Here is a 14722-nt window from a genome sequence, read left to right as displayed (position 1 = left end):
ATTCAGAGATGCAGTGGAATTTTTTAATCCATAGAGTTGAAGGGAGTACAGCTGAGAATGCCTCAGATCTTTCCAAAGCACATGGTTAAAGAGACAGATGCAGGGGGTAGGGAGGTTAGGGCAGGGCCACCAACAGTGGGGGACCTAGGGATGCCAGGAGGGGACAGTCGGCCTCAGCTCCCTCCTTCCACTCTCTGGGAGGGGTGTGGCTCAGGCAGAGAGGTACCAGGAACACTGGACTTCCAGCGCGTGGTCCAGGCCAGGCCAACCAGACCCTTCCCTTGGGGGTTTATCAGACTGGAGCAGGGAAACTGGTTTTCCTTTTGGTCCTGGAAATATGAGCCTGTGGGCCGGGAGCCTCCAGGAGCCACGTTCTCTGCAAGGAGCAGAAGCCTGGAGGAGTGTGTCAAATGAACTAAAAAGAGTCTGGAGTCTTTGGCTAGAAATAAATAACAAAGAATTATTCAAGGGTCTTAGGGTTTGCAAACCAGAAGCACAACTAGGCAACATGCAGAGTATTCCGAAGAAGAAGGAAAAGCTGAGGGTTTTTACAGTAAAAAGTACATTCTTGAGAAGACTCAGTTCTGCATTATTAGCCTCGGGATTAGTCCTTCTGCCCTCCTGCCCTTGTTTCTAAGAGCTTCCTAGGGTCCTGTTTCCTGCCTGAGTCAGCTTGACTGGTGGCATCTCAGGGTATGCTCTGAACTCCCGTGACCTCCAAGATGTCATCCTCTGAACAACCAGTGGTCAGGATACTGGATGTCAGGTGGTCTGGCTACATGAACATTCTTCCTCAGTCCTTCAGAGGGTAATTGGGGTTATCTGGAGGTCTGATTTGGATCCAGGCATTGCCACAGGACTGGGAAGTTCAAACGTTTAAGTTCCCAGGCTAGTTAAAACAAGAATAGAATCTTTTCCTCAGGCCTCAGCCTTCTTGATTTTAGTGATTTAGCAGCTTGGCTATAGTGACTCCATTTTATTTCTTCACTCTATCCCTCAAGAGGCAGAGTTGCCATGGGAGGTAGAGGACACCGGCGATGGAGATAGTCCTTAAAGCTGAGTCCCTGACACCGGGCGTCTCCAAAGCCAGTTCCCTCTTAGCCCTGCTCTGCCCAGCCTATCAACCTGTCGGTGCCTGAGTCAGCTACTTCACATTAGGTTTCTGTCACTTCCAGTTAAGAGACTCCTGACTAATACACAGACAATTCAAAACACCCCAAGAAAAGAAGAAAACTTACATTTGTCATATGCCTTCTGTTAATGCCAATTGTTTTTTTTATAGGCATTATTGACCACGGCATTCCTGTGAGGGAAATGGAAGACCTATTTTATAGATGAGGAAACTGAGGTTTGGAGGCAGGAAGGTCCTCATCTAGGACCACAGCGTCCACTTGAGGAGGACTCCATAGGATAGGCCAGTGGAGGCTCAATGGCTACTGCTTGTCCAGAGACCTCTCAGCCAAGCCCCACCCTTGTTGGCATTTGCCATGGCTGGGCCCTTCCTGGAGGACTCCGGGCCTGCTGTGGTCTGAATCTGGAGGACTGTTCCGCTGTGATTTTGGGCTCCGGCAGTAACTCCAGTTGGAGGGCCTGTGTCCTTCTGCCCTCCTGCCCTTGTTTCTAAGAGCTTCCTAGGGTCCCGTTTCCTGCCTGAGCCAGCTTGACTGGTGGCATCTCAGGGTATGCTCTGAACTCCCGTGACATAAAAATATGTATTGGTCTCTGTCCCCCCAGTTCCTGGCACAGTTTCTAAAACATTTGGAATTTTTTGAGTGATGGGGATGACTGTTGGAGGATGGGGGCTGCTCACTAACCAGATGAACCAACCTTGGGATTAAAGGATTGGAACTTTCAACCACAGTCCCCCACCTTTAGGGAGAGGAGAGGGGCTGGAGGTTGAGTTAATCACCGATAGCCAATGCTTTATTTAATCAGTCATGTCTACATAACGGAACTTCCATAAAACCCCTAAACAACAGGTTCAGATTGCTTCTGGGTTCTCGAATGCATCCACATGGCAGCTCCTAGGAGACAGGAGCTCTTGCTCTCTGGACCAGCCTGGACCTCGCCCTCTGTACCTTTTCATCTGGCTGTTCATTTCTATCTTTTATAATGTCCTTTATAATAATCTGGTGACAATGAGTAAAGTGTTTCCCTGAGTTTTGTGAGCTGTTACAGCAAATTATCCAAAATGGGGAGGGAGTCGTGAGAACCCCTGATTTGAGGCCAAGGAGGTGACCTTGGGACCCACTATGTATGATCTTCAGTGGTGCAGTCTTGTGGGACTGAGCCCCTTACCCTGTGGGGTCTGTGCTAATTCGAAGTGGTTAGTGTCAGAATTGAACTGAATTGAATTGTACTATACCAGGTGGTGCCTAAGCTCTTAAGCACATATTTAAATATTTAAATGAGAATTGGAGAATTGCTTGGTGTGGAAAACCCACACGTTTGGTGTCAGAAGTGTTATGAGTAGAGAAACTTTCGTTGAACTCACAAGTGGACCTCAAATCCCCGAGCTGGTGCCGGCCAGTGGCACCTTTCTTCCAGCAGAGGGCGCACTCCCCAACCTTAGGGACTCAAAGCTCAGGATCCAGGAGGCCTAAGAAATAGGGCTTCCGCTTAGCGCAGAGAGGGTCCAGTTTTTTCATTTAAATATTTAAATATGTACTTAAGAGCTTAGTTTACTTTTACACTTTATCACATTTTCCTGGGGGACTGCCCTTATCTACGATTACTTTCTTTCAGAGATACTCTTTCTTGAATAGAATCCATGCTTCATCCAGCCAAACCTATCAACTTGACCACAGTCATGTGATGATTTTAAGCAATTAGCCAAGTGGCCATAGGCTAAACAAGAATATTGTCCTTACAAAACAAGGAAAAACACTGACAAAAATTTATTTCATTTTTTACAATACTCAAAGTGGCCTCAAATTTCTAATGTTTCTTACAAAAAAGAGATTCTTTTTAAAAAAAATCTTTGAATTTTTAACATCATCTGAATTTGTGGGTGTTGCACCCCCCCACATGCACACATCTCTAATGGGAAAAAAATAACGGTACCTGGTCACAGGTTGGGTTCTCTAGAACACAAGCCCTGAGCCAGAGTAGGTGAAGGGCGGCGGGCAAAGCCTATGATGCAGACCCCACATTACCCCAGCCAGCCCCCTGGGTACTCCAGAGCTGGGGTTGTCCCAAGGTGGCTTTAGATTCCTGCATAGACCAGTCACTGGATCAGGCCACCCTGACCTTGGGTCAGATGGCTCTTTGAAGGGGTGGCACTGAAGGCCGTCCACTGACAGGGCTCACAGCAGCTGGGGGAATAAGTCCTTCACCGAAGGGGGCAATCCACCCTGGGGTGGAGGCCGCAGTACCCCTTCTGCTGTCTGCCAGGATTTGTTGGTGCCCTTCCCTTAGCCAAGGCCCTGCTGGGCTCAGATGTTAGGATGCTATGCCCGCCCTGCTGGCTCTCGGCCCAGCCTCAACGTTTCTTTAAGCTGGTCCTCTGCTTACTGGCCAACCTCTCAGAGACAGAATCCACACCCAGAAAGATGGTTGTAGAGAAACACTGGTGGTTGTCAGGTGTTAACCATAGCGTATAAAGGAGAAGGAATGAGGAGCCAGCTTTGTAGGGGTGAATTCGTAACTTTGTCATGCTTTGATTCTCAACACCAAAGCATACCCTACATACAGTCACCCTGTTATTCTGAATGCTTATTGTTTTTCACCTTACATACCACCTTCTGTCCCTACTAACTGCCTCTCCAAGGAGTGTCCCCCTTGCTCAGTTTTCATTCATTGAACATGGTGGCCTGCAGACCCGTGACGGGCTGGAGCACTCCCGCTTGCTGACTGACTGCTCCTGTGTCTTATGACCTGTTTCCTCTTGCCTATGGCATGGGGCCTTTCTCCAAGCTCTTATCTTTGGGCTTTTTCTTTCTTGACTGGGCCACCTTATTCAGAGCTGGGGTGCACCTACTTCTCTCCATGGTGGACTCCTCAGCCCTGAGTATGCAGCCCTGACCTCCTCCCCAGATGTGCTGGCACCTGAATGCCTGCGAGTCCCACCTGTAGAGGCGATGTGTTGCCAGGAAGGCCGGGAGCAAGCAGGGAAAGTCAGTCCTTGGCATTAAGCTCCATAGAACCCTTCTGCCACAAAGTCAATAATGATTGCTAACATTTACATAGCTCTCAACTACGCACTGGGCGCTGTTCTAAGCACTTGACTCATTAACTCATTTAATCCTCACAACAGCCGGATGCACTAGGTGTTATCATCACTTTACAGATGAGGAAACTGAAGCCAGAGAGATAAAAGTAACACAGCTAGTAGGAGGTCGAGCCAGGACTCAAGGCAGCCTAGACCCCAAGGCCATGCTCTTTACAGTTCTGCCAGCTTTAACACACTTTCTGTGGAGATCTCCAATTCTGGGTGACTCTGGCCCCAGAGGCAGGCATGAGGCCCAGGCAAGGTAACGAGATATCTCATTCCCATGGGCCTCAGTGACTGGTTCAGGAGAGAGCTTGGGAGCCAAGCCAGGCCAGACAGTATCCTTTTCTGGAACTCTCCTGCCAGAGCCAGTGGAAATAAGGGCCTCTTTTCCCAGGAAGGTGGCTGAGTGGCTTGAGGATGGAGCCAGCACAGATAGAGGGGCAGAGCTGAAAAGACAGCTGGGCCCAGCCACGCCTGCTCTTGGCAATTGAGCTAGGCAGCTAATTCCTTCACCTAATTAGGTTTGTTTTCTGTCCTCTCTGATCTTTCGTTCATCTTTGCAGTTTCAGTATCTAGCGGTAGCTGGCACATAGTGGCACTTACCTGGTTCAGAAAATATTTGTCGACAGCATTTGGGGTCTACCTGCCTGGCAGCTTTGTTGCCTGTTGTCTGCTCTGGGCTCTGGCCAGGTTGAGCTGCTTGACTACCCACTGCCACCTACCCAGCACCCATCATGCCTGTCTTAGCTTTCGTTCTTATGGCCTCTGTCAGGGGACACCATCTCTCCCCTCTTTCTAGGTCTGACTCCTTCGCTTCTCTGGGGGACCCTGATTAATGGGATCTGAGTTGACAATCTCCTTCCTCTGAATTCTTCACTTTCACTACATGAGAACAGTTCGTGTGTCACCTACAGAAGGTGGCAGCTCCTCGAGGGAAGGGTAGACACACCTGCTTCGTCTTTGTATCCCCTTAAGGCCTGGCATCAGATTTCTTCATATCAGCCATCTGCAGGGTAGGGTGGCAAATGTGTGCCTCTGGGGGCCAGGAGAGTGACATCAGTCACTGATGTGGGCCAGTTGGGTCCCTCTTAAAGCAGACAGCTCAGCTGCCAGTTGCCTCAAAGAAATAAGACCCCTAGGTTTTTCAAGAGAAGCCGAGATCCATATTTTTATGTAAAATCTCCAGCTTTTGAAATGTTAGCAATTCATTCACAATTTGAGAAACACTGTGTAGGGCGAACACCCTCATCAGTAGGCTGCTGCCAGCTGAGAGTCCCATTTGGAGATGCTGCTGTAATTGAAGATGGATAAATGAATGAATCCACAGCCAGGGCTGCAGCAGGAAGGCGTGCGGGATGTGACCTGTGTAAGGCACCCAGCCAGGGACAGAAGTCGGGGCTGATGTCCAGTCCGAGCTTTACTTACCAAGTCATGTGACCAGTGTGGCACTGTGTCCAGCCAGAGGGTGGGCAGGTGGCTTTCCAAAGCAGGCGGCTGCCTTTTTAAGGTGGACAGAGTCACAGACAAGAGTAAAAACCATGTAAAGAGACCTGTATACGGGGTGACCCACTTATCCCGGATTGCCTGGGGTTTTCTTGGTTTTAAATCTGAAAAGTCCCACAGCCCAGGAATCTTTTAGGCCCAGGCAGACGGGTGTGGTTGGTCACCCTGGGATGCCTGTTCCCGCCCTGGCCCATGGGAGGATCATAATGTGGCTGCTGAAATGTGCAAGCTCATTAAGTGCCGGACACCACGTGTTAGGACCGTGTGGCTTCCCTCTTGTGTCCATAACATCTTCACGGCGTGGATTCGTCATCCGTTCTGCAGAGCAAAGTCAGAGGTTCAGAGGGTGAAGTGATGCCCAGGGTCCGTGCTGGGGTTTGGACCTCGCTGGTCCGGCTCCGCGCCCTCGTCCTCTTTTCCTCTCGTCTTCTTCCTCTGCAGAGGGCCCCAGCAGGGCGGCCTGAGCCTGCTGGGCCAGTAGCCCTGGGGAGGGGCAGGGCTCACCTCCTCAGGAATGTACTTATTTGGCTGGAGGTCCAGCCAGGACGAGTCGTTGCGGGCTTGCGACTCCCACGCCTGGCCCCGTGCCCTGCCCAAGCTCTTCATTTTCTGTGCTTTGGCCCCGAACCCTGAATGGGATCACCTGAGAAGCCCTCAGGGAACACCTTTCTGTTTCTAGAACACCCTCCCCCGTCTTGTCCCTCCACCCTGTGCCCACCGCACGGACAAGGGATAAGGCCGGCGCTTAAAAAATAAACACTGCGGGTGATTTATTGTCCAGTCTGGGGAGAGCTGTCCAGGGTACAGATGGGCGAGGGATCAGGGCATGAGGGTCCTAGGGCCTCGGGAGGCAGCCGAGCCTGTCCTTCGGGGCCCTTGCACAGGGTCTAGTCACAGCTGAGGCCAGTTTAGCGTGGGGTGAGGTGGCTGGTGAGGTAGCGCACGGCCGAGCGGATGCCCTCTATGGTCCTCTGCTCCGCCCTCTCTAGCATGCGGACGATGCAGAGCATGGCTGAGTTGGTCCTTGCTGCCAGCCCCGAGGAGATGGCCAAGCTGGCGTTCCTCAGGATGCTGGAGGCAGAGCGCAGTCTAGGCCCTGTGCTGCGTAGCAGGTCTGTCACTGAGCTGCGGCTAGAGGCCAGCAAGCCCGTGGCCATGCCCAGGGTGTCCTCAGACCACACTAGGACGTCTGCAAGGGAGCGGATGGACCCCTCGCCCCCAGCCAGCAAGCTGGTCATGGAGTGCAGGTAGTTGTCCTCCCCGCTGGCCATGTACAGGCTGGAGTCCAAGGGCCTCCCCGGGGCCACCATGGAGGGGCCAGGTAAGGGGGGAACGCTGCCCCTTGGGGAGGGAGGAGCCTGCAGGTCTCCTGAGTAGTCTGTCACATCCAACTCAGGCACTACCTGGAACTTGGCTGAGGGCAAAGCTTCAGTGTCGGGGTGCAAGGCCTCCGGATGTTCAGGCTTCTCCACAACAGCTTCAGTGGTGCCGGTGGCCAAAGTGTCAAGTTGAATGTCGGCATCTGCAGTGCTCACAGCAGGCACGTTCTGGGAGGACTGTGCCACAGCACTTGGGGTAGATAGAGCTAACTCCTGCTCCCCATCCAGGACACCCGCCGTCTGTGGTGTTTCTTCGTTAACCAGGGAGCCATGTTGGAAAATCTGAAGACTCTGAGTCATCCTTGCATTTTGCACTGGCCTGTCCTGTACTTGGTTCTGAAGACTCACGGACATTTGCAGGGAACCTGGGGCCAGGTGGACGAGCTTGGGCTCCTGGCTAAACTCTGCAGCATCTTCATGCTTGTCCTTGTCCCCAGACAGTGACACGGCCTCAGAGGGGTCTGGCTTGATGGAAGCCTGATCTACATCCTGCCATTCAGCTGACGCTGAAGTGCCGCTAGCCACTGGGACATCTGCACGGAGGGAGGCCTGACTCTGGGACCCCAGTGTTGGGCTCTCTGAAGACCTGCTGTCGCCATGTGTGGAGATGCTGGTGGCTGTGGCCTCTTCTGAGGGCACGGTGGTCATGTAGGCCCTCTGTCACTTTTGCTGGTTGAGGGAGTGGCCATGGCCCTAATGGGCTGAGTTGTCCAGGTAATGAGGTCACAGGAGGCTCTGGGCAGCTGACGATGTCACAGGCACCTGAGCTTTCAGAGTGGCTGCCTAGTGGACTGAGTCCACGGGACTCTTTGCAGCTGAATTTGCAGGTGCATAAGGAAAAGTGAGGAGGTGTGTGTACAGGTGCAGGCACCCTAAGAAATCATGATGGCTGTGACTCTGATGAGAAAGAATGAATGCAGCTCTTGATAAATAATAAATCTGGGACCACTCCCGGCACCTCCCTGTCCACAGGGGATCAGGCTCTGATTTGGCCAGTCTTTCTGCAGAAGGTCAGTTTCCCAGCAGTGGTGAATAGGAATAAGCAGCTCCTGGCCCTGACCACTTTTGGTAGTGGGGTACTATGGCCTGAATATTTTCGTCCCCCCCAAATTAATATGTTGAAAAGTAATCCCCAATGTGATAGCATTAGGAAGTGGGGCCTTTGGGGCGTGATTAGGTCACGAGGGTGGAGCCCTCCTGAATGAGATTAGTGACCTTATACAAGAGATCACATGGAACCCCCTGGCCCCCTCCTCCATGTGAGGTCGCAGTGAGGAGACGCCTGTCTATGACCCAGGAAGCGGGTCCTCGCCAGACACCGAACCTGCAGCCTGAATGGACTAAGACAAGGTTAACCCTCAGATACAGGATAAACAATCTTCGTCTTCTCCCTACTCTACTGGGCTGGGAGGGCAGAGAAGAACAAAAGATCTGCATATTCCCGAGGAGGTGTGGGGGTCCTGGGGAGTGTTAGATTGCATAATAATGGCGATGAGTCTTCTGTTTTGGACAGGCTGCCTGCTGTCAGGGCCTCATGGATGGTTGGCCCTTTCAAGGATGTCTCTACCAAGTAAGCCCAAGATTCCTTTGGAGGGGCCGTCTGCCTGTGGCGACTGCATTTCCCAGACCTCGCTCTCTAGAAATCCATGCTCTGCCTCATGAGTTACATTCCCGTAGTCACTGTCGTGAGAGAATTCTAGCTTTGCCTATGCCAGGGAGAGTGCTCTGGGGCAACGGCCTTTTGCCAGGCTCCCTGGGGGATCAGGTGGCCCCTCCCACTCTTTTCGCCTTTGAGATGGGTTACCCCAGACCCCATGCTGCACTAGTAGTATGTGCAGATGGAATCATTGATTTGGAGCACCCATAGCAAGGAGGGGGCATAGGGAGATAGGGAGTCTGGCCCCAGTCCAGCCTGAGGGGTGGGTCATGATGGTCTAAGACATTTCCCCGAGTGGTGACTGGATCAGGACTAGGCCTTCATGCGATGCTGGCCATGGGGTGGGGTCATGACAACAAAGTGAGGTCTGTTAAGGCCTCTGGGAGGTTTCCTTGCTCCTTAGCAGAAAATGAGGTCCTCCTCTGCTCCTGTGCACAAGCATGTCTCGTTGGGCCTCTTGTGACCATGAGGGCACCTGGCCTGAGAAAAAGCCCCACGCAGAGGATGATGGAGCCAGGGCAATCACAAAAAAGTAGGGCAAAGCCTTGATCAAACGGCACCTGTAGCGCCCCCAGCCGGAAGACTACCCGTGCTGGGAAGGAATTTGCTTCCGAATTGATTCAGCAAGTTGAGCCGGGGCTTTTCATTACAAGTGGTCACAGGCAGCTTAAGGAATAGCAACCTTGCCTGAAAGTCGTCCAGAGCACCTGCGCAGTGGAGGCCCCGCCACCCTACCTCCCCCGGAGCAGCCCAGCTCCTCTGGCCACCGCGGTTGTTGTTCTCATGTCACCTCCCTCCTGCCTGGGCTTCAGACCTCTCTGTCCCAAGACCTCTGTCCACACTGGTCCAGAAATCACCCCGCAGAGTCCCTCCCACACCCTCCCTTGGATTCCTCCCTTGGCTCCGGCATTCAGCTGAAGCCACCACTGCAGCCTGAGCACTGCAGGGCTCGTCATCTGAAAAAGTGAAAATTGTCATTTCTTCCCCAGAGTTTACACTAGCAAACAGAGAACTATAACCCAATCTAGCCAACTGGGTTGAATTGTGGCCCCCCGAAAGATATGTCCATATCCTAACCCCTCGAATCTGTGAATGTGACTAGTCTTTGCAGATGTAATTAAATTAAGGGTTTTGAGATCATTTGGAATTAGGGTGGGTCCTAAACCCAGTGATTGGTGTCTTTATAAGAGAGAAGTATTTTCACTGTGTTTTCTTAGGTTCTGTATGTCTACTTGGCAGGCAACCATTGATCACAAGGCCAAAAGTATTTCTCCCTCCTGTAAGTCAGCTTGCCTGGAACTCTCGTTTCCTGGGCAGGTGGGCTGATCCAAGGCTGAGCCTTACCTACCTTCTTATCTAATTCTTACCAAGCCAGCATTGCCCCTGCCCTAAGTCACCCCAGGGCCAGGTACCAGGCAACTAGAGACCCCGCTATTGCTCAGAGTCCACAGAATTATTCACACTAACCGATCCGAGGCCATGTGCTCTGCCTGTCTTGCTTTCCCCCTGGAAACTCCCACGAAGGTGCTGGCCTGGGCCCTCTCGCTCCTGCCTCCTGCCTCCTAGCCACCCTGAGGCTCCCCACGCGGCTCTGTGGGGTGGGGTATGTCACCCTCTCGGTCACTTCCATACATTAGAATCCCATGGGTACCGATGACACGATGAAGGAGAAGGGAGAAGACACGGACACAGAAGACACGGAGACTATGGTGGTGTAAGCCGAGGAGTGCCTGGAGCCCCGGGGCGGGAGGAGGTCAGGGAAGCTTCCTCTCCCAGCGCCACCAGGGGGCCGTGACCTCGCTGACACCTTTGGACTCTGGGCCTCCAGAACAGAGAGAGGATAACTTTCAGGTATAAGGCATCCAGGCAGTGCTGGTTTGCACAGCAGCCCTAGAGTCTGCCGGTGATGATCAGCTATTGAGTCTTCACAGTAAACATGCGTTCAGTGTGTTGCTTAATCCTCCCAATGATGCCTTGCGGTAAGTTCTGTTATTACCCCCATTTTACAGATGAGGAAACTGTGGCTCAGCCAGGCGGGAAGAACTAGGATGAGAGCCAAGCTTCCTGGCCCAAGTCCACACTTCCAACCACTGCGCAACTGTGAGAACTGATACTGTGGGACCAAGACCCCTTTAGAAAGCGGGTCAGAACTTCGCTTCCACAAATCTGAGTGATCACATTTGGGGTGTACCAACCCTCCTGAGTCCCCGATGCTGCCAATTTGGGATGGTGACTGGAATCTGGCCACCCCCCGGCCTCCCGTGGCTGCTCCTGGGAGTGTGGGCCTGGAACTTTTTGGAGCTCTGTGGCCCTGTCTGCTCGTCCCCGACGGTCCTGTCCACCTTGCAAAGGGTGGCACACTTAGGCCCCGCCTGCCGGTGAGACCACCTTGGGGTGGGCCTGGGAAGACACCTGGGGCCTGAGTCTTTGGCTGGCTGCTCCGCAGGGCGCCCCTTCCCAGCTCTGGGCTCCCGGTGGCCTCTCTGAACACCACTGCTCCAAGGGGACCTCCAGATTCTCCATCTTCCCAGAACTCCCACTTCCTGCATGTTCAAGACACTTAAGGAGATGGAGCAACCAGGGCTCCATTAGCAGATGGTATGGGAATTCCACTTAGGACGCTGGGTTTGTTTGGAAGAAAGAGGTTAATAAGCCCCATGGGATGGGGGCTGAGACCCCAAAGGCATTCTTAAATGACAAAAGACAGTTGTTACTCTGCTTTCTAAGGAGGTGGATGCCATTAGCCTGCAGGCCTTTGTTTGGGAAGAGTTGGGTTTGGGCCAAGAGCCTACTAGAGCCCAGTTGTTCTGCAGGAGAGGGGGCGGGGTTTGCAGTCCCTGGGAAATGAATATGGAGCTAGTGGTGGCTGCGCCCCAACGCCCCAACGGGAGGAAGGTCAGGGCCCCCCTGGGGGTGCAGCAGGTGAGGCTCAGGGAAAAGAGAAATATCTAGAGGGAATGTTTAAGTTGTTTATGCTGAGGTCTCAGAGGTACACCCCTCACCTTCTCCACGACATCAGAAGTCACACCTTGTTTGCTAGTCCTTTTGTGTGAGCGCTGGTGGCCAGGGGACTGTGGGGCTGGGCGTGTGTGTGTGTGTGTGTGTGTGTGTGTGTGTGTGTGTGTGTCTGTCTGTCTGTATCCTGGAGGTTGGCCTGGAGCAGAGGTGACACTGGCCTTGGTGACACAGGAACAGCGGAGGGCTGAGTTAAAAAATGCTGCAGGAACACAACCGCTTAAGTATCTGGAAAAACACTGGGTTAGTTTCCCACTTTCAGTTTTAGGCTTTAAAATGGTAAAGAGAGAGAGAGAGAGAGATTAAAGCTAAAAGAAAATTTTTGATTTCTGTAAGAGAAATACTTTCTAAACATAAAAGACAGTAAAGAAATTCTGAAGGGGAAAAGTAGACATAGATCAAAAACACTAAAATATTTAAGAGCGAACCACAAACTGGGGGAAAAAAGTTTGCTACAAGTAACCAATATAAGTTTCTCTCTCTCTCTCTCTCTCTCTCTCTCTCTCTCTCTACACACACACACACACACACACACACACACACACACACAAAACAGATTGATCGGACACCATGAGATATCCAATAACAATATACAAAAGATGAAAACAGATTATTCACCAAAGAAATCTAAATAATAAACACAGGAAATTGTTCAAATGTATTAGTAGTCAAAGAAATATCAGATTGAAAAAACTATCTTTAGATAGTGGGATTATGACTTAAAATTGTTTTCTTTTGGCGAACCGCATTTTCTGATTTTTCTATAGTAACATTTATTACTTGAATTAAGGGAAGATCCTAAAAAGTTAAAAGCACTCAATACCTTTAAGTAACAAATTGAATAGCCAGTGTCAGAGACTTCTAGTTGTGGCGGATTGTGGGCAAGTATTTTATTTCAAGCTTCTGTTCATTCGCCCTTTCAACAATGAGTAAATATTACTTTATTAAAACAAATTTGCAAGTTAAATAAATTCCTTCTTCTTAATCTCCCAGAAGCCTGGGTCTTGTGCGCAAACGGAATTCCTAGGGCCACCCAAACGCCCACTTTACGCTGGGAGGGCAATTGAACTGAGAAACCATCCCTCCCACCCCCATCTCCAAAACAAAGGGGTGCTTCAGCACTCCTGACACCACTACACAGCCCCACTGGCTGCCTCAGCCTTTGGAACAACCCCATCTCCAGGGTCCACCCTTGCCTCTCCGACCCTTAGGATAACTGCTGTGAAAAGACTCAGGGCCAGTGGAGGACTGCCAGGGGACCCAGGGAGGAGGAGCGGGGCACCCCAGGCCTCTCAGAGGCCTGGTTGGTGGCTGTGCAGTGGCCTAAGGGAGCTCTGAGGGATCTCTGTGCAGACCAGCTTTGAGAGGCTGCAAGTCGAACCGTGATCCCTCTGCCTGCGTGTCCATCCATCCATCCTTCTCATATTACTCCTAGGTGTCTGAATTGTGTCCCCTCAGGATTCATATGTGGGAGAACTAACCCCCAGTGTCTCAGAACGTGACTGTACTTGGAGGTTGGGCCTTTGAAGGAGCGACTGAGTTGGAATGAGGCCATTCGTGGGCCCCTCCCCGATATGCCTGGTGTCCTTGTAAGAAGGGGCAGTTTGGACACAGATACACATGAACTAAGATGGCCACTTATAACCCAAGGAGAGAGGCCAGGATCAGCATCTTCTCTCGAAGCCCTCAGAAGGTGAACGCTGCTAACACCTTGATTTCTGACTTCGCCCTCTGGAACTGTGAGAAAATACATTCCCGCTGTTTAAGCCCCCGGTGTGTGGCGTTCGGCGTGGCCGCCTGAGCGGAGCATACGGTGCTCTTGAGCACAGGCTTAGGCCCTCAAATCGAATCCCAAAGAAGTTAAAGATAGGCGTCTGCCGGCAAAAAATTTATCATCCAATTTGAGAGACAAGTCACTGATCTGTTGTTACAACACAGCCCAGTGGGCCAAATGCATATTCTCAGAAGTGCGCAGGCTCTCCAGACCGAGGATGTCGGCAAGGCTTACGGACAGGGCCAGCCAGACGCCAAACCGTGGGGTGAGTGACGCACAGTTTTGCCCTCAGGCTTCCCAGCTCTCTGCCAGCCCCAGGGATCTGCTAGTCATCTCCGGGGTGGTGGCGGCTTTGTTCCATCCCCGGGCATCCGGTGGATGGTTGACCCTGTTTGGATAGTCTGTGTCTTCCGGAACCAAGACTCGCTGCTGCGCCTTTTCTCCTCCCACCAGGGGCCCCTCAACATAGAAGGGATGGGGAGAGAGGTTCTTACACCTCAGAGCAAGTTTCCTCGGGGATACTGCCCTAAGGGAGAGTTACCCACTGAGCCTCAGCTCTAAAGTGGTGGGTTTCAGCCTAAGTCAGGAAGGAACAATTTGGAGAACTGATGAAAGGCGTGGGCCCCGCCCCCTAAAAATGCGCATGCGCCGACTTCCTGAGCCGCACCTCTAAGATCTGAGCCTTCTCTGGTTCTTTCCACTCCAGGCACCTCTAGGTTCCTGAAATTCACCTTCCGTGTGGCAGACAGAGGAGGAGGGTTGGGCGGGCTGAGATGCAATCCAGGTGTTGGACAGAAGGGCAGCAAGAGGTGCCAAGCAGTGGAAACCACCTGGCTGATCCTGGAAGCCTATCACTGGAAGGAGGAGGTCTCGCTTCCTCCCAAAGGCTGCAGGAGCGCAGGAGAGAGACGTAGAGGAAGCAGAGCTTTGGGAAGGCTGAGGGAGGAAGCCTCTAGAAGCACAGCCCTGTAAGGGCCTGCCCTGCCTGCTACATTGCCACAGTGGAGAAGCATCAGTTTTTGCAAATGTTTTACAGAAAGACAAGCCCCGAAGTCCAGTCAGATTTTGAGTGAATAGAACAGTAAGTCCTGACCCACCCCAAACAGTCATGTGGTCAGCTCCAAGTTTCCGAAATGAGGATTTGGGGATCCAGCATTGTAGGGGTCAGAGTGCTCTTCCCA

General features: G+C 52.0%; 1 protein-coding gene across 1 annotated transcript; it reads right to left on the bottom strand.

The window, feature by feature from the left end:
- Positions 1-6624: 6624 nt before the first annotated feature.
- Positions 6625-7743, bottom strand: TEX44 (testis expressed 44). The gene has a single exon (XM_011383721.1). The coding sequence runs from the start codon at positions 7741-7743 to the stop codon at positions 6625-6627; it is 1119 nt and encodes a 372-aa protein (XP_011382023.1).
- Between the last annotated feature and the right edge of the window lie 6979 nt (positions 7744-14722).

Source organism: Pteropus vampyrus, unplaced genomic scaffold, assembly GCF_000151845.1.
Source record: "Pteropus vampyrus isolate Shadow unplaced genomic scaffold, Pvam_2.0 Scaffold539, whole genome shotgun sequence".
Lineage (NCBI taxonomy): Eukaryota > Metazoa > Chordata > Mammalia > Chiroptera > Pteropodidae > Pteropus > Pteropus vampyrus.
The sequence above is the reverse complement of the archived record's forward strand: the minus strand, read 5'-3'. Positions and strand labels throughout refer to the sequence as shown.

Excerpts from the sequence above, each read along its gene's own strand:
- TEX44 (XM_011383721.1), bottom strand. The coding sequence starts at position 7,743 with ATGACCACCGTGCCCTCAGAAGAGGCCACAGCCACCAGCATCTCCACA.